Source organism: Anabrus simplex, chromosome 1, assembly GCF_040414725.1.
Source record: "Anabrus simplex isolate iqAnaSimp1 chromosome 1, ASM4041472v1, whole genome shotgun sequence".
Classification (NCBI taxonomy): domain Eukaryota; kingdom Metazoa; phylum Arthropoda; class Insecta; order Orthoptera; family Tettigoniidae; genus Anabrus; species Anabrus simplex.
This window is the reverse complement of record NC_090265.1, coordinates 607,474,420-607,494,984: the sequence shown is the minus strand read 5'-3', so window position 1 is coordinate 607,494,984 and position 20,565 is coordinate 607,474,420. Positions and strand designations below refer to the sequence as shown.

The 20,565-nt window shown below is 41.6% G+C and overlaps 1 protein-coding gene across 1 annotated transcript in view; it reads left to right on the top strand.

Moving 5' to 3' along the window:
- The window catches only part of LOC136881822 (uncharacterized), a 474,626-nt gene that overhangs the window by 435,667 nt on the left and 18,394 nt on the right, over window positions 1-20,565 (top strand). The window contains exon 4 of the mRNA XM_067154289.2: window positions 335-511. Within this exon, the coding sequence (XP_067010390.1) occupies window positions 335-511 (177 nt within the window). The remainder of the gene's footprint in view (window positions 1-334; window positions 512-20,565) is intronic.

Here is a 20,565-nt window from a genome sequence, read left to right as displayed (position 1 = left end):
CCTTACCGAAATCCTTAGCCTCCCCTTTTAATTTGTGTCACGTATTTAATAGTACTTTTTTCTTTCACAAGCTGGAGGTAAGATATCTTCAGCATTGAAGTCCGGCAAAAAATGGGCATAAGTTAGTTAGCTCTCAGGTACAGAATTAATCTTGGAACGCTGCCATACCGTATAACAAAAGCCCAGTTTCTAAGGTAGTAATTCTCTCCCTCTCTCTCGGGATCTACCCACATTCAACTGAGACGTGATAATATAACAGGGAAATCACCTTACGCGGTGCTGCCATGTTAATGAGAATGAAATGGTTAAAAGTAGCTTTTCGTGTTTGTTCCAGAGAACAGACCTGGGCCGTCCAACCTGGGTAACGTGATCAGCCAGATTCTACTGTGCAAGACCATCACGCCGGACTTCAATCAGGAGGAGCTGTGTAGTATCAGCAAAGACTCTCAGGATGTGGGACGTATCGTTCAGGAGATGCAGGAATACATGCCGCAACAGGAGACGGGTACAGGTGAGACAAGAAACTGTTCCATTTTTTAAATTAGTTTTTACTATCAGAGGGAAACTGGAAGCCTCGAAGGGCGTGAAAATGAAAGACGCCCTTTGCCTCGTAAACCTAACTCTTTGGGGTCAAAAGAGAACAATAGTTGACTAAACGAGGCCACCAGAAAAGATTCGAGTAAATTGAAGCAACATCGAACTCAGTTAGGTGAACCATGATCGCCAACTCACGCTCCCAAGTTGAGAGACCATGGTCCTCCTTTAAGTCGCCTCTTACGACAGACAGGAGGCACCGTAGATGTATTCTAACACTTCTACTCACCGGGGAGCGGGAGGGAGGTCAGGGAAGGTGGTGACTGTAGCCCGAATTACGTAATAGCTCTAGCATTAATGGCATGAAAATGAGAAATCATAGAAAACCAACTTCAGGGCTACCGACGATGAAGTTCGAACTGGTCATCTTCAGATTGCAAGCTCACAGCTACGTGTCCCAAACCGCGTAGCCAAATCGCTTGGTATATTTTATTTTTGAATCAAAGAAAGTTAATAACATACGTTGTCATTTTGTCATAATTTTTATAGACTCGTCATGATTGGTTTTAGTGTTGCTAGGCCATATCTGAAAATTCAAGACAAGTGACATTTCACCAGCAACTGGAGCTGATCTTCAGAGGTTTTTCTTAATAATTTGTTGTTGAAATGACTGTTGTATTAAGGAAAAAAACAGAGAATTTAGGAAATCAATGAATTTTCGTGCACGTCTCCCTTTGAATATGTTGTATATATTGTTACGTGCCAGCCCCGTGGTAGCCCCTTTCAGTACTTCCAGGAAGGGTCTAGTGACTCAGACGACCTCCCAGTTGGCTTGTTGGGTGGAACCGTCCTTTTCGTTTATTGTTCTCGTCGGCTGGCTTACCTGTGAGTTTCTTGGCGTTTCGACGGGAATGTTCCGCCTCTAGCCACCTCGCGAATGTTCTGGTTCACATCAGCCGAGCTATAGCCGTGGACAGTGAGTCACTGTTGGACTCCGTGGTGGAGTGAGCGTGAGACTCAGTGTGTTGGGGTTCGGTGGCTGGGCTGAGGGCGACAGGGGTGTTGGCTGTCGTAGTGTCCCGCCGGGGTCTGAACGAATAGCTGTTGGTGTTGTGGTGTCGGAGAGTTCAGTGTAGAGGTGAGCTGCAGACGACGTACGGAAAGGAAGACACTGTACTAGCCGAGAGTACTGTGTGTCTGGGTATTTCTGTGGACTGAGGACCGCCGTCAGTCACCAAGGGAAGCCGCTGTCGTGAGTGTGAAGGTAAATAGACCTGTGTTGATATTCGCTGGTGTGAGTATCGTCCTGCTGTTGAATACTGTTGAGCTGTTGCTGTTTACTTGTTCGCTGCATGTGACTGGTGAATTACTGGACTGTCTCTGGAGTTGAACCAAGGAATAGTTATTGTGTGTTGTGTAACCCGTAGCTCTGTGTTGAAATCCAGCGGTCTACACACAGCCGTCTCAGGTGTAGCGACTGGACCGCCTGCTGTGCCATAAGGAAGACAGACTTGTAAATAGACAGAAATTACTAAGTGTGGGTCAATTCATGTTTGATAAGAATTGTGTGTGCAAATATATACGTGTATACTGTACCAGGAACGCCGCTACGAGAGAAGTCCGAAGTATGTTTGTTGAACTTCGCGCGAGGAGGAAGGTAGGCAGCCCGCCGAACGCAGTGACGTACCCAGCGAGTGACGTGGCCGCCGTAAGCCAGCTATCCGCTACCATACATGGTAATGTTCCAGCTCATCCTCAAAAGTACATTTTGAGCTACTTTATCGCTATTTTGACACTGCCATCTTAAAAGCCTTTACAATGGACATCATCTGTCAAGATTTCAAGAAAATCCACCGACTATTATAGAAGTTATAAGGGTAGATAGTACCCGAGTTCTAGACACTTCCATGCGAACGTGTATAAAAGGAGGACCACCCGACCTACGAATTCAGTGTCTGTCACTCCGCCGTCTCTGTGACACGGGTGACAGGAGAAGTATTATGTGTGTCGAACTTCTAGTTGGCAGTCTGCGAAATCCAAGAATTTCGGTATTTTATCTAAGTGTCGTGTTGGGACTTTAATATTCGACACGTTGGAACTTTATTTTCTTCAAGTGTCGTGTTGGGACTTTAATATTTCGACACGTTGGAACTTTATTTTCTTCGAGTGTCGTGTTGGGACATTAATATTTTGACACCACGGAACTTTATTTTCTTCGAGTGTCGTGTTGGGACTTTAATATTTTGTCACATTGGAACTTTGTTATTTCTACACATTGGAACTTTGTTTTTTTGTTTTTTTTTTTTGTTTTTGAAGTGGCACATAGGGACTTACTTATTCGACGACGATTGAAAGGACTTTGAATTTTCACTAGTGTTGTGTACCGCATTGAACTTACGTTTCGAACTTATTCGAACTTGTATTTTTTGAATCAATTTCTGGAACATTGAAACTTTCCGAGCGTGTAGGATGAACTTTTGCCCTACCAACATAAACTTTCGTGTGGACGATGTGACTTGTTTTCTCAAGTGCCTCATTGAATTTACGCCTTGTAAAGACTATGAAACTTAGGGGACATTCAACATTACGTTTAATTGTGAAATATGCAATACTTTCCAAGTGCTGCACAGGGACCTATGTTTTGATTCTTAAAGACTGTGACAATTCAGAATACGCATATCGCGTTCCCAGAAAGCCTAGAACTTTCCAGTATTTTGAGTGATCCATAATTTATGAAGTCAGACTTTTACTTTCAAATATTATTTTCTTTAATGGCTATTCACTTCGCCTATTGACGGAACAGGACAGTTTCCGAGTGCTACTTATTCAGTGCATTGCCAACATGTTTTAAATCTTCAGAACTATGCGTTTAGGACTGCAGTGACAGTAATCCTCTAGAACATTCTGATTTACAGTGAGCTTGCATTATGAACTTGCATTTCTACCAGTACTTGTTCTTCGAGTGATTATTCCAGAACGTTTTGATTTAATATCTAGAGTGCAGTAACCATAATTAAAAGGTCATATCTGTTCAGACAGTGCCCTGAATGTGTGGAGTGCCGTGCAGGAAATTCAAGTATGAATTACGTATCGAATCTAACCCAGGAACGTGTGCCAATCTTCGAGACATTCCAGAACGTCGGGACATTCCAGAACGTCGAGACTTCCAGAACGTCGAGACATTTCCAGAACCTCCAGACATTCCAGAACTCCTCATCCGAGCAGGTGTGGTCCCTGCCGAGTCGATGTCCAGCACCATCCCAGGACTTGGAGGTACCAACCAGCCACGACACTTCCACGCTGCTGTACGAAGGTGATATGAACTTGCTTTTGATGATCAATAAACTCAATTTATCAAAAGAATCTCTCAAATTGATAACTATACCTCTCTCTGTACCAGCTCCAATGATAAAGCCACTCCCTAGGTTAAGAATCATGCTAGTTAATTTAATATCAAGCGCCTTAAAGAAATGAGCACATTTTTACGGGTACAATACGTATATTGGGTAATCTTGAAATAAATAAGAGTAATTAAACAGACGGAGGTTTATTCGTAACACTATAGAATGTTTCTAGAAATATAGGCGACCCAGACGAGTAGGGTTCGGCTTAACGCCGGCTAGTTTTACTAGCCTTGCAGCTCTGCATTCGGAAGACGGATGGGCTGAGCCTCACCGTCGGCTGTCCTGAGAATGGTTTTCCGTAGCTTCCTGTTCTCCTGCACTAAGGGAAGACCAGGACGTATCTTTTTCTTAGGACACGGTCACCACCCTCTCACCTTATCTGAACCTCAAATCATCCCTTCAAATCTCCTTGGCCTGAGAGAGGGCCTAACCCTCTAGCAGACCCGCCGTACTCCATCAAGGCATGGAATGAAAACATATAGCAGTAGTAATAACTATAGGAAGTAAGTGAGGTATGAACTTTACACCTCAAAACAACACCCGACGGCGTTATGATTTTCTGGTCGATCGTTTATGTGTCATACCTGTGTATGTTATCGGCTAGAATGAAGGGGATATTTCGTATTAATTCTGGAGTCATAAATTCTGTCTTAAGGTCTCAGATAATTGAATTCACCATCTAATCATTACGAGCCCAGTGATCGTCTGTTCTTCCTTCATGTCCAAAATAAGTAATATTCCCTCAATGAAAACCTCACGCATGATTTCCAACAACAGTCGCAAATACGCCGTTCAGCTCCCGAAATCCATCAGACTTATAACAAGTTTTGAGTACATCCGGTACACAAACATGGCTTGAGCTACTCGACGTGGGATGTGCCAAACTTTGTGTTGATTAGGAGTGTACTGTCCAAGCACTCCCCACCTTTTTTGGAATACTCTATATTTCATAGAATACTCTTGGTATGATCATATCCAGCTCGTCGGTTGATGGTCAGCGCGTACTGGAATTCGCTTCAGAGGGCTACGTGTTTGGTTCCCGGTCGGGTCAAGGTACGATTCATTCCTCTGGCTCGGGGACTAGGCGTTTGAGTCCATCTTAATACATTTCTATATATTGTAGTACATACAACACCACTAACCACAACAGGGGAAAATTATAGTGTACACATCCCTTCACAAATAGTTTGAATCAGGGAGGACATCCGGCCGTAGAATTACGACAAATCTAGGTCACCTGCCGAGCACAGGAATTGAGAGGAAAGCCCAAGAAGAAGAAGATATGTCCCAGGGTTTCGAATATTTCTAGAAATCTAACATCATTGTTTTATGTTGCACAAGAAAAACTGTAACATTCCGTTCTCAGTCCAGCGCTCGCCATTTAACTCGTGCAGAAGGCATATTTCGTTATCCAAAACACTAGGATGTATTGCATGCACGAATCTTTTCGCCTGATATCGTAGTTACATTTGTACATCACTGCATTAAATCGGTCATACATTACGACGTGGTTCCCATTATTATTAACTTTTTTTCAGTCTGAAATACTCAAAAATGTGATTTTGAGAACGTAAGTTCTACCGAGCGAGTTGGCCGTGCGGTTAGCGTCGCGTAGCTGTAAGCTTGCATTCGTGAGATTGTGGATTTGAATCCCACCATCGGCAGCCCAGAAGGCGGTTTTCTATGGTTTCCCATTTTCACACCAGGTGAATGCTGGATCTGTAGTAAAATTAAGCCCACGGCACTACTTTCCCAAACCTGGCCCTTCCGTCACCGAAAACCTTCGATATGTTACTGCGACGTTAAACAAGTAGGAGAAAGCATAAGCTCTCGCAATGATGCTGGATTTAGAATGTTAAAATAGTAGTAGTTCTTGTAATACTTTCTTCCCATGGAATTGCTTGTTGTATTCTTGTTGTCGTACTGGTGTTGCTGGATAGTTAGGTTTTAAATTTACTTTATCATCACGCAAGTCGAGTGTTAAGCAATGGAAATACTTAAGTTGTGCGTGAATTTGTATATGATGATGCTGGATTTAGAATGTTCAACTAGTAGTATTTCTTGTCGTATTCTCTTTCCATGGAATTGCTTATTGGTCATTCGTGGTTATAGTTTTGTTGTTGTTGGGTAATTATATCTTTTTTCACAGAGCTCGATAGCTGCAGTCGCTTAAGTGCGGCCAGTATCCAGTATTCGGGGGATAGTAGTTTCGAACCCCACTGTCGGCAGCCCTGAAGAGGGTTTTCCGTGGTTTCCCATTTTCACACCAGGCAAATGCTGGGGCTGTACCTTAATTAAGGCCACGGCCGCTTCCTTCCCACTCCTAGACATTTCCTCTCCCATCGTCGCCATAAGACCTATCTGTATCGGTGCGACGTAAAACAAATAGCAAAAAAAAATTATATTTTTACTTTATTACCACACAATAATTGTTATATGTGGCCATTGCCACCGGGATATTTCCCAATAGCGATATATTTGTAATATTTGTAATGTTTCCTTTCCGTGGAATAATAACAATTATTATTATTATTATTATTATTATTATTATTATTATTATTATTATTATTATTATTATTATTATTATTATTATTATTATTATTATAGTAAAGTAAACTCGTGTCCTCATCCCGAGGTGGTGCAGCTCTTTTCAGGCACACCCCCATTGGAGGTGAGCTGCATGTACAATTTCAACCACATACCAGCCCTGCTGCCATTCCGAAATTTGTGGCAGTACCGGGAATCGAACCCAGGCCCCCGAGGACGGCAGCTAATAATACTAACCGTTACGCTACGGGGGCTGACATTATTATTATTATTATTATTATTATTATTATTATTATTATTATTATTATTATTATTATTATTATTATTATTATCATGAGACCTATCTATGTCAATGCGACTTAAAGCAAATTGTAAACAAATTAGGTAAGCCACGAGTTATCATGCAAACACTGAAGGTAGGTTGAAACTCCGGGTCTCGTGATATACTGGATTCGATCTTGCTGAGGATGGTGGTATTTTAAGGTGTTGAAATGTGAGAACACCGTGCCGCTGCTCCTTACACACTGAAGAACACTTGCGAAAATGTAGTAACGCTCTTCATTATTGCAACGTCGGTCGGTTCCATTGTTACAGATGTTAACACCTAAATTCGCCAAAAATAACAATAATAATTTCAGTCTAAAATTAATGCATAATAAGACTTCTCCTATAAATTTTATAATAATAATAATAATAATAATAATAATAATAATAATAATAATAATAATAATAATAATAATAATAATAATAATAATAATAATGCACCCACTGGCTACTTCAAAGATTTTCAAAGTCTTGTTGCGCAGAATTTATTTACGTACTGGTAAATCTATCGACTCAAGGCTGAAGTATTTGAGCAACTTCAAACACCGCTGAACTGAGATGGAAACAAACCAAAGAACTTCGGCTCTGAAGACCAGTGATGTGAGCCACTCAGATCAGTCCTGTGTATTTTGAACATGTTGTTAATTGTATTCCACTGTGTGTAAATTTTAATTTCGTCATAGGTATGCATCAGTAACAATGTTTTTCTATTGCTTATTTGCCTTATAAAGGCATGTTAATATTTCACGTTTGTTTAATTTTGCTACTGCATTAATTACCATTAATTTTAATCACCTGATCATGGCTTTGGAATATAGTAATTAATGTGTCGAATGACTACAATCGCTTGTTGTGTTAAGCACTACCTTGGCAATACGGAGTATATGGGTCGTAAATTACCCTTGTGGACAGCCTTCAACATTTCCTGTCCACAGAGTTAACTAAATAAAAACATGTATTACTTGGAAAATAAATTCATTCATAAAATACAGGTTAATGTATGCCTATGTTGTGAACAATAAAATACTTATTACTGTTTTGAACCCATAAACTTGGGATTCAAGGGTACTGACTCTATCACTGATAGGCTACGTATTAATATTTTTCTTTCTTTCTTTCTTTCTTTCTTTCTTTCTTTCTTTATCTGTTTACCCTCCAGGGTTGGTTCTTCTCTCAGACCCAGAAAGAGATCCCACCCCACCGCTTCAAGGGCAGTGTCCTGGAACGTAAGACATTCGGTCGGGGGATACAACTGGGAAGAATGACCAGTACCTCGAACAGGCGGCCTCATCTGCTATGCTGAACAGAGGTCTTATGGAGGGATGGAAAGATTGGAAGGGATACACAAGGTAGAGGGAAGGAAGCGGCTGTGGCCTTAACTTAGGTACCATCCCGGCATTTGCCTAAAGGAGAAGTGGGAGACAACGGAAAACCACTTCCAGGATGACTGAGATGAAAATCGAACCCACCTCTACTCATTTCACCTCCCGAGGCTGACCGGACCCCGTTCCAGTCCTCGTACCACTTTACAAATTTCGTGGCAGAGCCGGGAATCGAACCCGGGCCCCCGTGGGTGGCAGCTAATTACACTAACCACTACACCACAGAAGCGAACTGTTAATATTTTACTTATCTTTAATATGGCCCGGCTGCGTGGCTAACTAGGCTTCGATTTCCGACAGGGTTATCACATTTTGACGGCCGCGAGGTGTAGGGGTAGCGTGCCTGCCTCTCGCCCGGAGGACCCGGGTTCGATTCTCGACCAGTTCTGGGATTTTTATCTCGACCTGAGGGCTGGGTCGAGTTCCACTCTGTATACGTGATTAAAATTGAGGAGCTATCTGACGGTGAGATGGCGGCCCGGGTCTCGAAAGCCCAGAATAACGGCCGATCGGATGCGTCGTGGTGACCACACGGCCCCTCGTAATCTGCAGGCCTTCGGGCTGAGCAGCGGTCGCTGGGCAGGCCTAAGCCCTTTCAAGGGCATTAAGTGCCGTGGGATTTGGTTTTTTGTTTTCTTCATCACATTTTAATTAACGTTTAATTCCCTTGGCTCAGGGACTCGTTTTTAATTCGGTGACCGACATTCCCGCGAAACACACACATAGTGTGTATCCTCCGCCACAGTAATATACATTTTACTATGCACGCCAGACACAGCCAATCCTCTGCTGGATTCTGCCTTACAAAGGCTGCACTGGGAAAATAATAGCCTCAACAATTATTATTATTAGATTCCTTACTTTATTAGTCTTCTAGTAAAAACAGGTGTAAAGGTGTGCTTGGTTTACTTGGAAGGTCGTAGGTTCGGAAAACGAATCATTTAAAAACCATTCCGGGAAATACATGTAATTTTAGAGCTCACTCAGCCTACAAGATATAATTATTATAAGAGTTATAATTACTGTATAAGCGTATCGAATCAGCTACTGCGCGCAGACATTTTTGAATTGATGCCATACAGGCTGCCTGAATGTCAGTTTTGCCTACGAAATTACAAAGAAACTGAAATACTATATTTTTTGCTTTTTCCTGAAAGCACCGAATGAGTCACCAGATATAAGTATATTCCTTACTTGTATGTATGTTGGGTATTCAGCCCGAAGGCTGGTTCGATCCTCTACAGCTCCACCAACAACTGTCATAAATAGCCTATGTGTCTCTGAAGAGGCATACTAGGGAAATGAGGAGTGAGATAGTTTCCCGTCGCTTTCCTCACCGAGCCAGAAGTTGTTATTACAGATCAGTCTGCCGAGCCCACTGAAAAGCATGCACCAATAGACCGTATGAGCGATATTTTCACACAATTCATAACAAGGACTGGCTGCATGAGGAATGGTACTACTAGTATCTACTCATACCTCAGTCACTTTCATATTGTCAAAGCCAAGGTTGAGACTGAGACAGGTCAATGAACGTACCGTAACAAATTTATTCTAGCCCATACCAAAAGACATTGTGCACTGTAAACTCTACATCCTACCAATAAAGGCATATTCCTTTCTTAGCAAATGAAAATTAATGATAAACAGCAAAAATTCTAATACTTTAGTTGTAAACATAAGCAAGTTGGAAATTTATTGAACGTCCCCCTTGGTAAGTTATTCCAATCCCTAACTTCCCTTCCTATAAATGAATATTTGTCCAAATTTTTCCTCTTGAATTCCAACTTTATCTTCATATTGTGATATCTCCTACTTTTAAAGACACCACTCAAACTTATTAATCTACTAATGTCATTCCACGCCATCTCTCCACCGACAGCTCGGAACATACCTTCTTCCCAAGTATTCCCAGCCCAAATTCGTGACATGTTAATAACGCTACTCTTTTGTCGGATATCGCCCAGAACAAATCAAGCTGCTTTTCTTTTAATATATTCCAGTTCTTCAATCAAGTAATCCTGGTGATGGTCCCATACAATGGAACCATACTCAAGTTGGGGTCTTGCCAGAGACTTATATGCCCTCTCATTTATGTCGTTACTACAACCTCTGAACACCCTCACAACCATGTGCAGAGATCTGTACCCTTTATTTACAATCCCGTTTATGTTATTACCCCAATGAAGATCTTTTGTTGTGTAACACCTAAGTAATTACAATGATCCCCAAAAGGTACTTTCACCCCATCAACGCAGTAATTAAAACTGAGGGGACTTTTCCTATTTGTGAAACTCACAACCTGACTTTTAACCCCGTTTATCAACATAATATTGCCTGCTGTCCATCTCACAACATTATCGAGGTCACTTTGCAGTTGCTCACAATCTTGTAACTTATTTCTTACTCTATACAGAATAACATCATCCGCAAAAAGCCTTACCTCTGATTCCACTAGTTTACTCATATAATTTATATATATATAATAAAACATAAATGTCCAATAATACTGCCTTGAGAAATTCATCTCTTAATTATTACGGAGTCAGATAAAGCTTCGCCTACCCTAATTCTCTGAGGTCTATTTTCTAGAAATATAGCAACTCATTCAGTCACACTCTTTTCTAATCCAATTGCACACATTTTTGATAGTGGTCTAGCATGATCCACCCTATCAAATGCTTTAGACAGGTCAATCGCGATACAGTCCATTTGACCTACTGAATCCAAGACATCTTGCTGGAATCCTACAAGTTCAGCTTCAGTGGAATAACCTGTCCTAAAAGCGAACGGCCTTCTATCGAACCAGTTATTAATTTCACAAGCACGTCTAATATAATCAGAAAGAATGCCTGATAGAGCTTACATGCAACGCATGTCAAACTTACTGTCCTGTAATTTTCGGCTTTATGTCTATCACCCTTCCCTTTATACACAGCAGCTACTATAGCAACTCTCTATTCCTTCAACCGAACGACAATCAAATTAGTACTTCAGATAAGGTACTGTTTCCCAACCCATTGTCTTTAGTATATCCCCAGAAATCTTATTAATTCCAGCCGCTCTTCGAGTTTTCAACTATTGTGTCTTATTGTAAAGGTCATTGTTATCATATGTACATTTTAATACTTCTTTGGCATTAGTCCCCTCCTCTATCTGGACCTTGTCCTTGTAACGAACGTTTTCATACTGCTGACTGAATACTTCTGTCTTTTGAAGATTCTCACATACACACTCCCCTTGTTCATTAATTATTCCTGGAATGTCCTTCTTGGAACCTGTTTCTGCCTTAAAATACCTATACAAACACTTCCATTTTTCACTAATATTTGTATGACTGCCAATTATGCTTGCCATCATGTTATCCTTAGCTGCCTTCTTTGCTAGATTCAATTTCTCCTTACTTCCACAGCCATTTCTAACTCTATTCCTTTCCAATCAGCACCTCCGTCTCAGTCTCTTTATTTCTTTGTTATCATAAGGTGGGACTTTACCATTCCTTACCACCTTTAAAGGCACAAACCTGCTTTCACATTCCTCAACAATTGCTTATACCCATCCCAGAGTCTGTTTACATTTTTATTTACCGTTTTCCACCGATCATAGTTACTTTTTAGAAACTGCCTCATGCCTGCTTTATCAGCCATATGGTCCTGCCTATTAGTCCTACTTTTAAGACCTTACTTTCTATCACATTTATTTTAACTACGACAAAAACAGCTTCATGATCACTATTACTTCGGTTTCTCTATAGAGCTCATCTGGTTTAACCAGCACCACATCCAGGATATTTTCCCTCTGTTTGGTTCCATCACTTTCTGAATCAGCTGTACTTCCCATATTAACTTATTTGCCATTTGTTGGTCATGCTTGCTGTCGTTCGCATTACCTTTCCAATTGACATTTGGTAAAATCGGATCTCCCGCTACAATCACATTTCTTTCTATGGTGTTTCCCCACATAGCTAATTATCTTATCAAATAATTCTGAATCCCTTGTCAGCGCTACCCTTTCCCGGTCTGTACACTCCAAAGACATCAAGTACGTAGCTATCAGCTTTCATTCGGAAGATATTGGGTTCAAACCCCACTTTCGGGAGCCATGAAGATGGTTTTCCGTGTTTTTCCTTTTTCAAACCAGGCAAATGCTGAGACTGTAAATTAACTCAGGCCACGGTCGCTTCCCTCCCAATCCTAACTCTTTCCTACCCCACCGTCGCCAAAAGATCTATCTTTGTCGGTGTGACGTAAAGTAAATTTCGCCACAATTGTGGTCAGATTGTTCTTCCGTGGCACAACGTAGTAAACAAAGCTTTTCTGTTATGAAAGGGCTAAAAATCAGTAGGCCTTATGAGAAAACTTCACCGATGACAATTTTAGGACGAGTTATAGATTTTGTAAATGTAAAATTTTGAGTCAAAACAATCGGAACAAAATGAGAAAAATCGCAAAATATGCAAGGGGAAAGTTTGGTCCGTGTTTGATTTTATTTTGTTTTTCATTTTAGTAAGTTATATTTTGCATCTCCGTGGCCAAGGCAGCAACGCGCCTGCCTCTCACTGCTGGGTTTCGTGGTTCAAAATCCCGTCACTCCATGTGAAATTTTTGCTGGACAAAGAGAAGGCGGGACAGGTTTTCCTCCGGGTACTCAGGTTTTCCCTGTCATCTTTCATTCCAGAAACACTCTCCAATATAATTTCATCTGTCAGTCATTGATCATTGCCCCGACGGCTGGGGCAGGCTTCAGCAGCCGGCACAATTCCTACCCTCACCGCTAGAAGGGGCTTCATTCATTCCGTTCATGACCCGGTCGAATAACTTGAAACAGGTTGAGGAGTAAGATATATAAACCTATATTTATCTACGTTTCATATTAGATACCTAACACTGTAAAGTCCTGACCTTTTCGATTACGGAAGACTTTTTTTATTACGAGGAACATTACGAAATGTAAAATATTTATGTTATAGTGATATACGATCAATATTATTTCAATTGTTGAACATTCACGTTTAGACACAAATTCTTCAACTCTCCTTTTCAAAGAATATGAACATTATTTGTAATTTATAAGCTTTCGTAAAGTATTACTTTGAGGTGGACAAATTTCTTGCAATTGGCCGTCATTGATGTTCTAGACCGGGTACGGTATCTCAGTCACATATATCCTCAATTGTTCTCGAACCAGTCCTCAAATCCACCGATCCAGATAAAAATCCATGACGTGGCCGAATTCGAACACAGGCCGTCTGGATAAGAGACAGATGCGCTACCTCTAGATTACTGGGCCAGATTAAAAGGTAACTTTCCATTAAGAAAAACTAAAAAACATCCCTGAAATGTATGAGTCCTGTATCTGCAGCACCATCAGTATAACTAATGAAAAACCTTTCAAATTGTTTTTGCTCAATTTTTCGACTTTCTATTTCTTATTTTATCCACTTACCCTCCAGGGTTGGTTTTCCCCCCAGACTCAGCGAGATATCCCAACTCTACTGCCTCAAGGGCAGTATCCTGGAGCGTGAGACATTTGGTCGGGGACACAACTGGCAAGGAGGACCAGTACCTCGCCCAGGCGGCCTAACTTGCTATGCTGAACAGGGCCCTTGTGGGATATGGGAAGATTGGAAGGGATAGACAAGGAAGAGGGAAGGCCTTAAGTTAGGTACCATCCCGGCATTTGCCTGAAGGAGAAGTGGGAAACCACGCAAAACCATGCCTGAGGAGGGAATTGAAACCCCCCGGCCCTCTACTCAGTTGACCTCCCGAGGTTTAGTGGACCCCATCCCAGCCCGCGTACCACTTTTCAAATTTCGTGTCAGAGCCTGGAATCGATCATGGGCCTTCAAGTGTAAGCTCACCATACTAACCTCTACACCTTAACCATTTTATTGAAGAGAAACCTTCAAATATCATGTTATTCAGTCATCCATTGCATCGCATTTCCCTTTCATCCAAATTACTGTCGGTTTGGAACTTCAGTTCACACATACTAACTCTCTCCGACTGGATAAACAAACGGTTTTTGTATTCTTTGTACGATACGTGGTCAACAGCTGACATTATAGTGGCTATAGGTCGCAATTACTCAATTATATCAGCTGGATGGCAGACTTTTTGAGACGTGTGGATAATAGCTGTTAAAATAAACTGGCCAGTTCCAATTACCATCTGCCAATTGAATTCACTGACTCTCGCCTCTCACTATGATTAAAACTCAGTCGACTGCAACGAACGGGACTTGTATTGATAACTTTTAAACTCTAGAGTTAATTTCTAATTAACTTCGACGTGCCAAAAGTGGCACATTCTTTCTCATACGTTTCGGCCACCAGGCGCTAACATTCATCAGATGCAAAGAGATACAAATATGACTTCTGTGCTATAATAACATCCCTTGGTTCTGTACCTGTATTATTCTTTTATTCTTTTTTGATTACGTTCTCCATCGTGCCGAAGCACGTAATCATTTTAAAATGCAGGAGAAAAGCCTATCTAACTCACATCTTCCGTATGACAAATACAGCCTGACACAACTGATCATAAAAGGCAAGAGGGAAGGAAAACGTGGACCGTAGAAGGTAAAGATAATACTCGGTACGGAATATCGGTATCCACAAAGCGGCTACCGTGATACGGTAATTGAAAAACAGTAATAGTCACCAAATTTCTATGAGTAGAAATCACTGGAAGGAGAAGAAGTATCAAAAATACCGACACAGATAGGTCTTATAACGGCAATGGGATACGAAAGGACTAGGAGTGGGAAGGAAATGGCCTTGGACTTAATTAAGGTACAGCCCTGGCATTAGCCTGATATACAAATGGAAACTACGGCAAACCATCTACAGAGCTACCGAAAGTGCGATTCGAACCCACTATCTCCCGAATTCAAGCTGATAGCTACGTGACCCAAACTCGCAAGCTACTTCCTCAGTGGCAAAGTGAAAAATGTATAAAAATATTGCAATTTACAGTTGTATTTAAGTATTGTTAACTTGTCGCTGTGCTGCGAAAGAATATACATTACATACTGTACCAGTAAATATTGGTATCAAAGAGCATGAGATCTCTCTAAGGGGTGCCTAGTCCTTAGGAGCGGGTACAGAGAGTAAGGATTGCAAGGCGAAATAATAGATATCATAACTTTCTCCCATTTATTCAGTCTATGAAAAGTTACCCTATTATATCACCGAATTGTAGTGATCAAAGATATTTATTGGAAATGAGTATTTTTTTAAGCTAGTTATGCCCATCATGAATTTCTTGATGTCAAACAATAAAGCATGTTGAAAGTAAGTTAATCTTTCACTTTAAAGAAATCCTAAAGTCCTTTCCACTATCATTTGTGATTTCAGAATATGTTTTCTACGTAAATTAAACAAAGTAAATTTTATAATTTCTTCTCGTGAAATTCTCAAAAATATTTTTAGTTATAACTAACACTTGAAATTAAATTCGATCTTCCGGTAGAAAGTTCTACGTACTGTCCTATTTTACGTAACTTATTGTACACTTTATATTGAATATTGCGACTTAAGACTTTATTGGCCGCCTTCACTACAAATAAAACACTGAAGTGAAATTCTAACGTTCCAACAACTGAGAGTATACGATATTACGAGAGCTAACGTGATAACACGCTGTCTTCCAAAAGTCTGTATGCATTTTTAATGAGAGTGAATTATTGAATTACGTTGTAAAACGGTAATTTTCAAAGTTTAAAATCTGCTAATAATTGCTCTTCGAAATATTAAGTAAGAGAGCTGCATTTTTTTAATTTTTTTTTGCTATTTTGCTTTACGTCGCACCGACACACATAGGTTTTATGACGACGATGAGACGTAAAGGCCTAGGAATGGGAAGGAAGCGGCCGTGGCCTTAATTAAGGTACAGCCCAAGCATTTACATGGTGTAAAAATGGGAAACCACGGAAAACCATCTTCAGGGCTGCCGACAGTGGGGTACGAACCCACTATCTTCCGGATGAAAGCTGATAGCTAAGTTAATGTTCTTTGTCAGCAATGATGTTGTCTATAAGAGTTCTGTTGAGAGTCAGAATTATATTTTTCTGAATGAAAAGACACTTATGTCACCTGTAATATGTCTTCTTGTTGAGCTTGAACTGTCGAATACTGCTCCGCAAGCAACAATCTGGAACTCAGCTAACAGCAAACAGCACGGTGTTCCATAGTACTGCGTTCCAGGAACCGTCCCTCGTAGTGCCAAGCCCACATTCCGCGTTGATCTGCATCAATCTCCGTCGATCAACATCATCTTCATCGATCTGCGTCGTCTTGAGTCAGGATCTCTCATGTCAATAAAAGAGTGGCTTTAACACAAGGAAGTCCATCTGACTAGGTAACCGTTAGAGTGTCCAATGTTGAAACGATCACAAATTGATTTGCGGTATTAGAACTGATTAAGATCGTCGCCATAAGACCTATCTGTGTCGGTGCGACGTAAAGCCCCTAGCAAAAAAAAGAAGTGATTAAGACGGCTTCAGAAATAATCACCATTCACTAGGTGAGGGATTTGTTGAAGCGCTGTTTTCTTTCTTTTCTTACCAGTCCCAGTTTGTACGTAAGTTGAAATAATTGGAAAATGAAAAACACATATCTATGCACAGTTCATTTTTATACTCACTGCACACCGTTCGTATTGTCCGAAATGACTCTCATTCGAAGCACAGTTTATCATGACTCACTTTCACAGTAAAAAGGAAAGGAAATAGCTCCCCGTCGTAAAATAGCGTAATATTCCTTCTCACTGTCACAGTTCCTTAAGTATTCGTTTACGAATCCTATAATTCTCAATGTCACTGAATTACGAAGTATGCGTAATGTATTACGGCGTATTTACAGTTCATTAGACAGTCTATTCACACGAATTGGTTTCGAATGGTTCAGTCTGTTACGAAAATTATTAACAGTCTTTATGCGCAAGTTAAATTGGTTTTAGACTTTGATAATATTCAAAATCGTTAATGTGTTTCATACACACAAGGACTTAACCTCACAGTAGGTTGTGACGCCAATGCTCATCATAGCATTTGGAGAAGTATATACACAAACCGAAGAGGAGAGCATTTCATAGAATTTTATATACAACTGATCTTGAGATCATGAACATAGGTGATACCCCTATCTTCATCAATAATAGGAGTGAGGGGATCATAGATCTTACCCTGGGTTCCATGGAAATCATACAGGAATTTAAAGACTGGAAAGTTTCGTTGGAGCCTTCCTTGTCAGATCATAGACACGTTGTGTTTCATATAGAGGGCTCCTTCGATATCCCATCTTACAGAAACCCTAGAGGAACCAATTGGACGTCTTTTAGGGAGGACATGAGGAGGGGACTGGAAGGAGGACCCTCAAACATAATTAAGAACAAAGAGGAGCTGGAGCTCAGTGTGAGCTTTCTCACACAGACACTAGTTACCTCTTATGAATTAAACTGCCCAGTCGTTAAGGCAAAAAGAGTAACAGGAAGCTTCAAGTGGAACAGTTATCTTGAACACCTGAGGAGAAACACACGAAGGCTCTGAAATAAATACAGGGAACTTCAGGATCAAGAAAGTCTAGATTCGTATAAAGAATCACAAAGAAAGTACAAGTCAGAAGTCAAAAAGGCTTCTAAGAAATCTTGGAGATAGTTTTATGACTCCATCGAGAGTCAACATGAAGCGGCAAGGCTTCATAGAATTCTAACCTTGGATGGAAGGGCAAGGCTGGGCTCATTGGAGTCACCTTCGGGTGGATATACATCCACAGAGGGGGAGACCCTGAGCTTATTGCTTGATGCCCACTTTCCAGGTTCAGTAGTCACAAATAGTGAAGTAGAATCGAGCGGATCCTTCAGACCCGATAGAAGTGGCTGGAAGGAAGCCGCAGAGATTGTTACCCCAAGAAGGGTGAAGTGGAAATTAGAAACTTTTGCCCCTTATAAAAGCCCAGGAAGGGATGGGATCTTCCCAGCACTTCTCCAGGAAGCGGGCGCGGTCCTTATACCATGCCTGGTCAGAATTTTTAGAGCCGGTCTCACTATGGGGTACGTGTATTCCTTGTGGCGTCAGGCGAAGGTAGAATATATACCTAAATCCAGAAGGTCTTCATATACTAGACCTAAGGATTATAGACCCATTAGTCTAACGTCTTTTCTTCTTAAGACTTTGGAAAGACTGGTTGATAGACATATCAGGAAGAAAGTATTAAGAGACTTTCCCCTGCATCTTCATCAACATGCATACCAATCAGGGATGTCGGTTGAGACGGCACTACACCAGCTAGTTTCTAGGCTGGAGAGTGCCTTGGATCAGCAACAACTTGCTATGGTGGTATTCCTAGATATAGAAGGGGCCTTTAATTACACATCTTTGGGCTCTATAGAACTTAGTCTAGAGAGAAGAGGAGTGAGCAGGATGCTCATAAAATGGATTATGGCCTCACTGCAGGGCCGTCAAGTTCTGTTTACCCTCAACGCAGTAATTTTGAGAGCTAATATAGACAGGGGGTGTCCACAGGGAGGAGTATTATCACCAACATCATGGTGTCTGGTAGTGGATGGACTACTTACCAGGTTAAATGTTGGAGGAATTTACGTCCAAGGCTATGCAGATGACATTAGCCTAATGGCGGTGGGAAATTTCCCCAGTACGGTTTCGGAGCTCGTACAGAGCTCCCTACGTAGGGTGGAAAGATGGTGCCACGACACGGACTTGTCGGTTAATCCCGATAAGACGGAAATCGTGGTATTTACCAGGAGAAGGAGGCTAGACGGACTGTCAGAGCCTTTCCTATTTGGGAAAAAATAGTTAAGACAACCTCAGTTAAGTACCTAGGGTAATCCCTGAGGCAAGACTGAGTTGGAAGAAACATATAGACCATAAGGTGGATAAGGCTCGCAAGATTATGTGGGCCTGTCGAAGGGCCGTCGGAAAGGCTTGGGGCCTAGGACCTAAGGTGGTCCAGTGGCTCTATATTTCTATTGTACGGCCCACGATCACCTTCGCATCTTTAGTCTGGTGGCCAGGTTCGGAGAGTAAAACTGTGACCATCAAGTTAAACAGTGTCCAAAGACTCGCGTGTCTAGGAATAACAGGGGCACTGGATACTACACCATTATGTGAAATGGAGGCCATCCTAGGTCTTCCCCCCTTACATTTATATGTTAAGGAAATAGCGGGAATGAGTGCTTACCACCTCTGGTCACTCGGAGGATGGTCCTTCAAGAATCCGAATAGAGGTCATGCCTTTATTCTTACAAGGCTTCACCAGACCTGCCCTACGACAATGATGATCGGGGACCTGATGAAGCCTCGTTTTAATCTGAATTATAAGTTCACAGTGGTGATACCCACAAGGGAGGAGTGGGCCGCGGATGCTGGGGCCCGTCTTAGGTCTGGGGGCTGTACATGGTACACAGATGGCTCGCGGACAGAGACGGGCACAGGCGCCGGGGTCTGGGGGCCTAAGACAAGGCTCTCCCTTCCCATGGGTAAATATGCTACTGTTTTCCAGGCCGAAGTATATGAAATACTGTCCTGTGCTGTATATATATGGAACATGCCTGGACATAGAAGATGCATCACCATTTGCAGTGATAGCCAGGCAGCGTTAAAAGCACTATGCGCAGTTAGAACAACATCAAAAATGGTATGGGAATGCCAAAGGATGTTAGATGAGCTGTGTGAACTTAGCTCAGTTACCCTATTATGGGTCCCTGGGCACACAGGTATCAGTACAAATGAAGAAACTAGCGAAACAAGGCTCGAAAGGTCCTTTCATAGGACCAGAGCCTTTCCTGGGAGTGTCACTCCGAAGCGTGAAACTGGTAATGTCCCAATGAACAAACCAGTCTCACTTAGACATTTGGAAGAGGTTAACCATAGCAAGGCAGGCACGTAAACTTATCAAAGGGCCTAGCCAAAGTTATCAAAAGGTCCTGATAAATTTGAATAGGACCAGAATGCGAATGGTAGTTGGACTGTTGACAGGCCACAATACCTTACAGAGACACCTACACATCATGAAAATCAGTCAGGATCCGATGTGTAGAAGATGCGGTAGGGAGGAAGAGACCTCCGCGCATGTGTTGTGTCAGTGCGAAGCTCTTGCAAGCACTAGACATCGATATCTTGGCTCACATTTCGTGAGCCTGGAAGACATCAGGAATGCCAACATCCGGACACTGGTATCCTTTATAGGAGCACTAGGGCTGGACTAGGCAAACCCGTTTAAGGGACACAAAGGGTCTTCACAGACCTACGTGTGGAGCCCTGCGAAGGCAGGGCTCACCCATTCTTTATCTACCTATATATCTTCATACACTCACGATGTTCTAAGGTGAAATAGTTCATGACCATTAAAATTC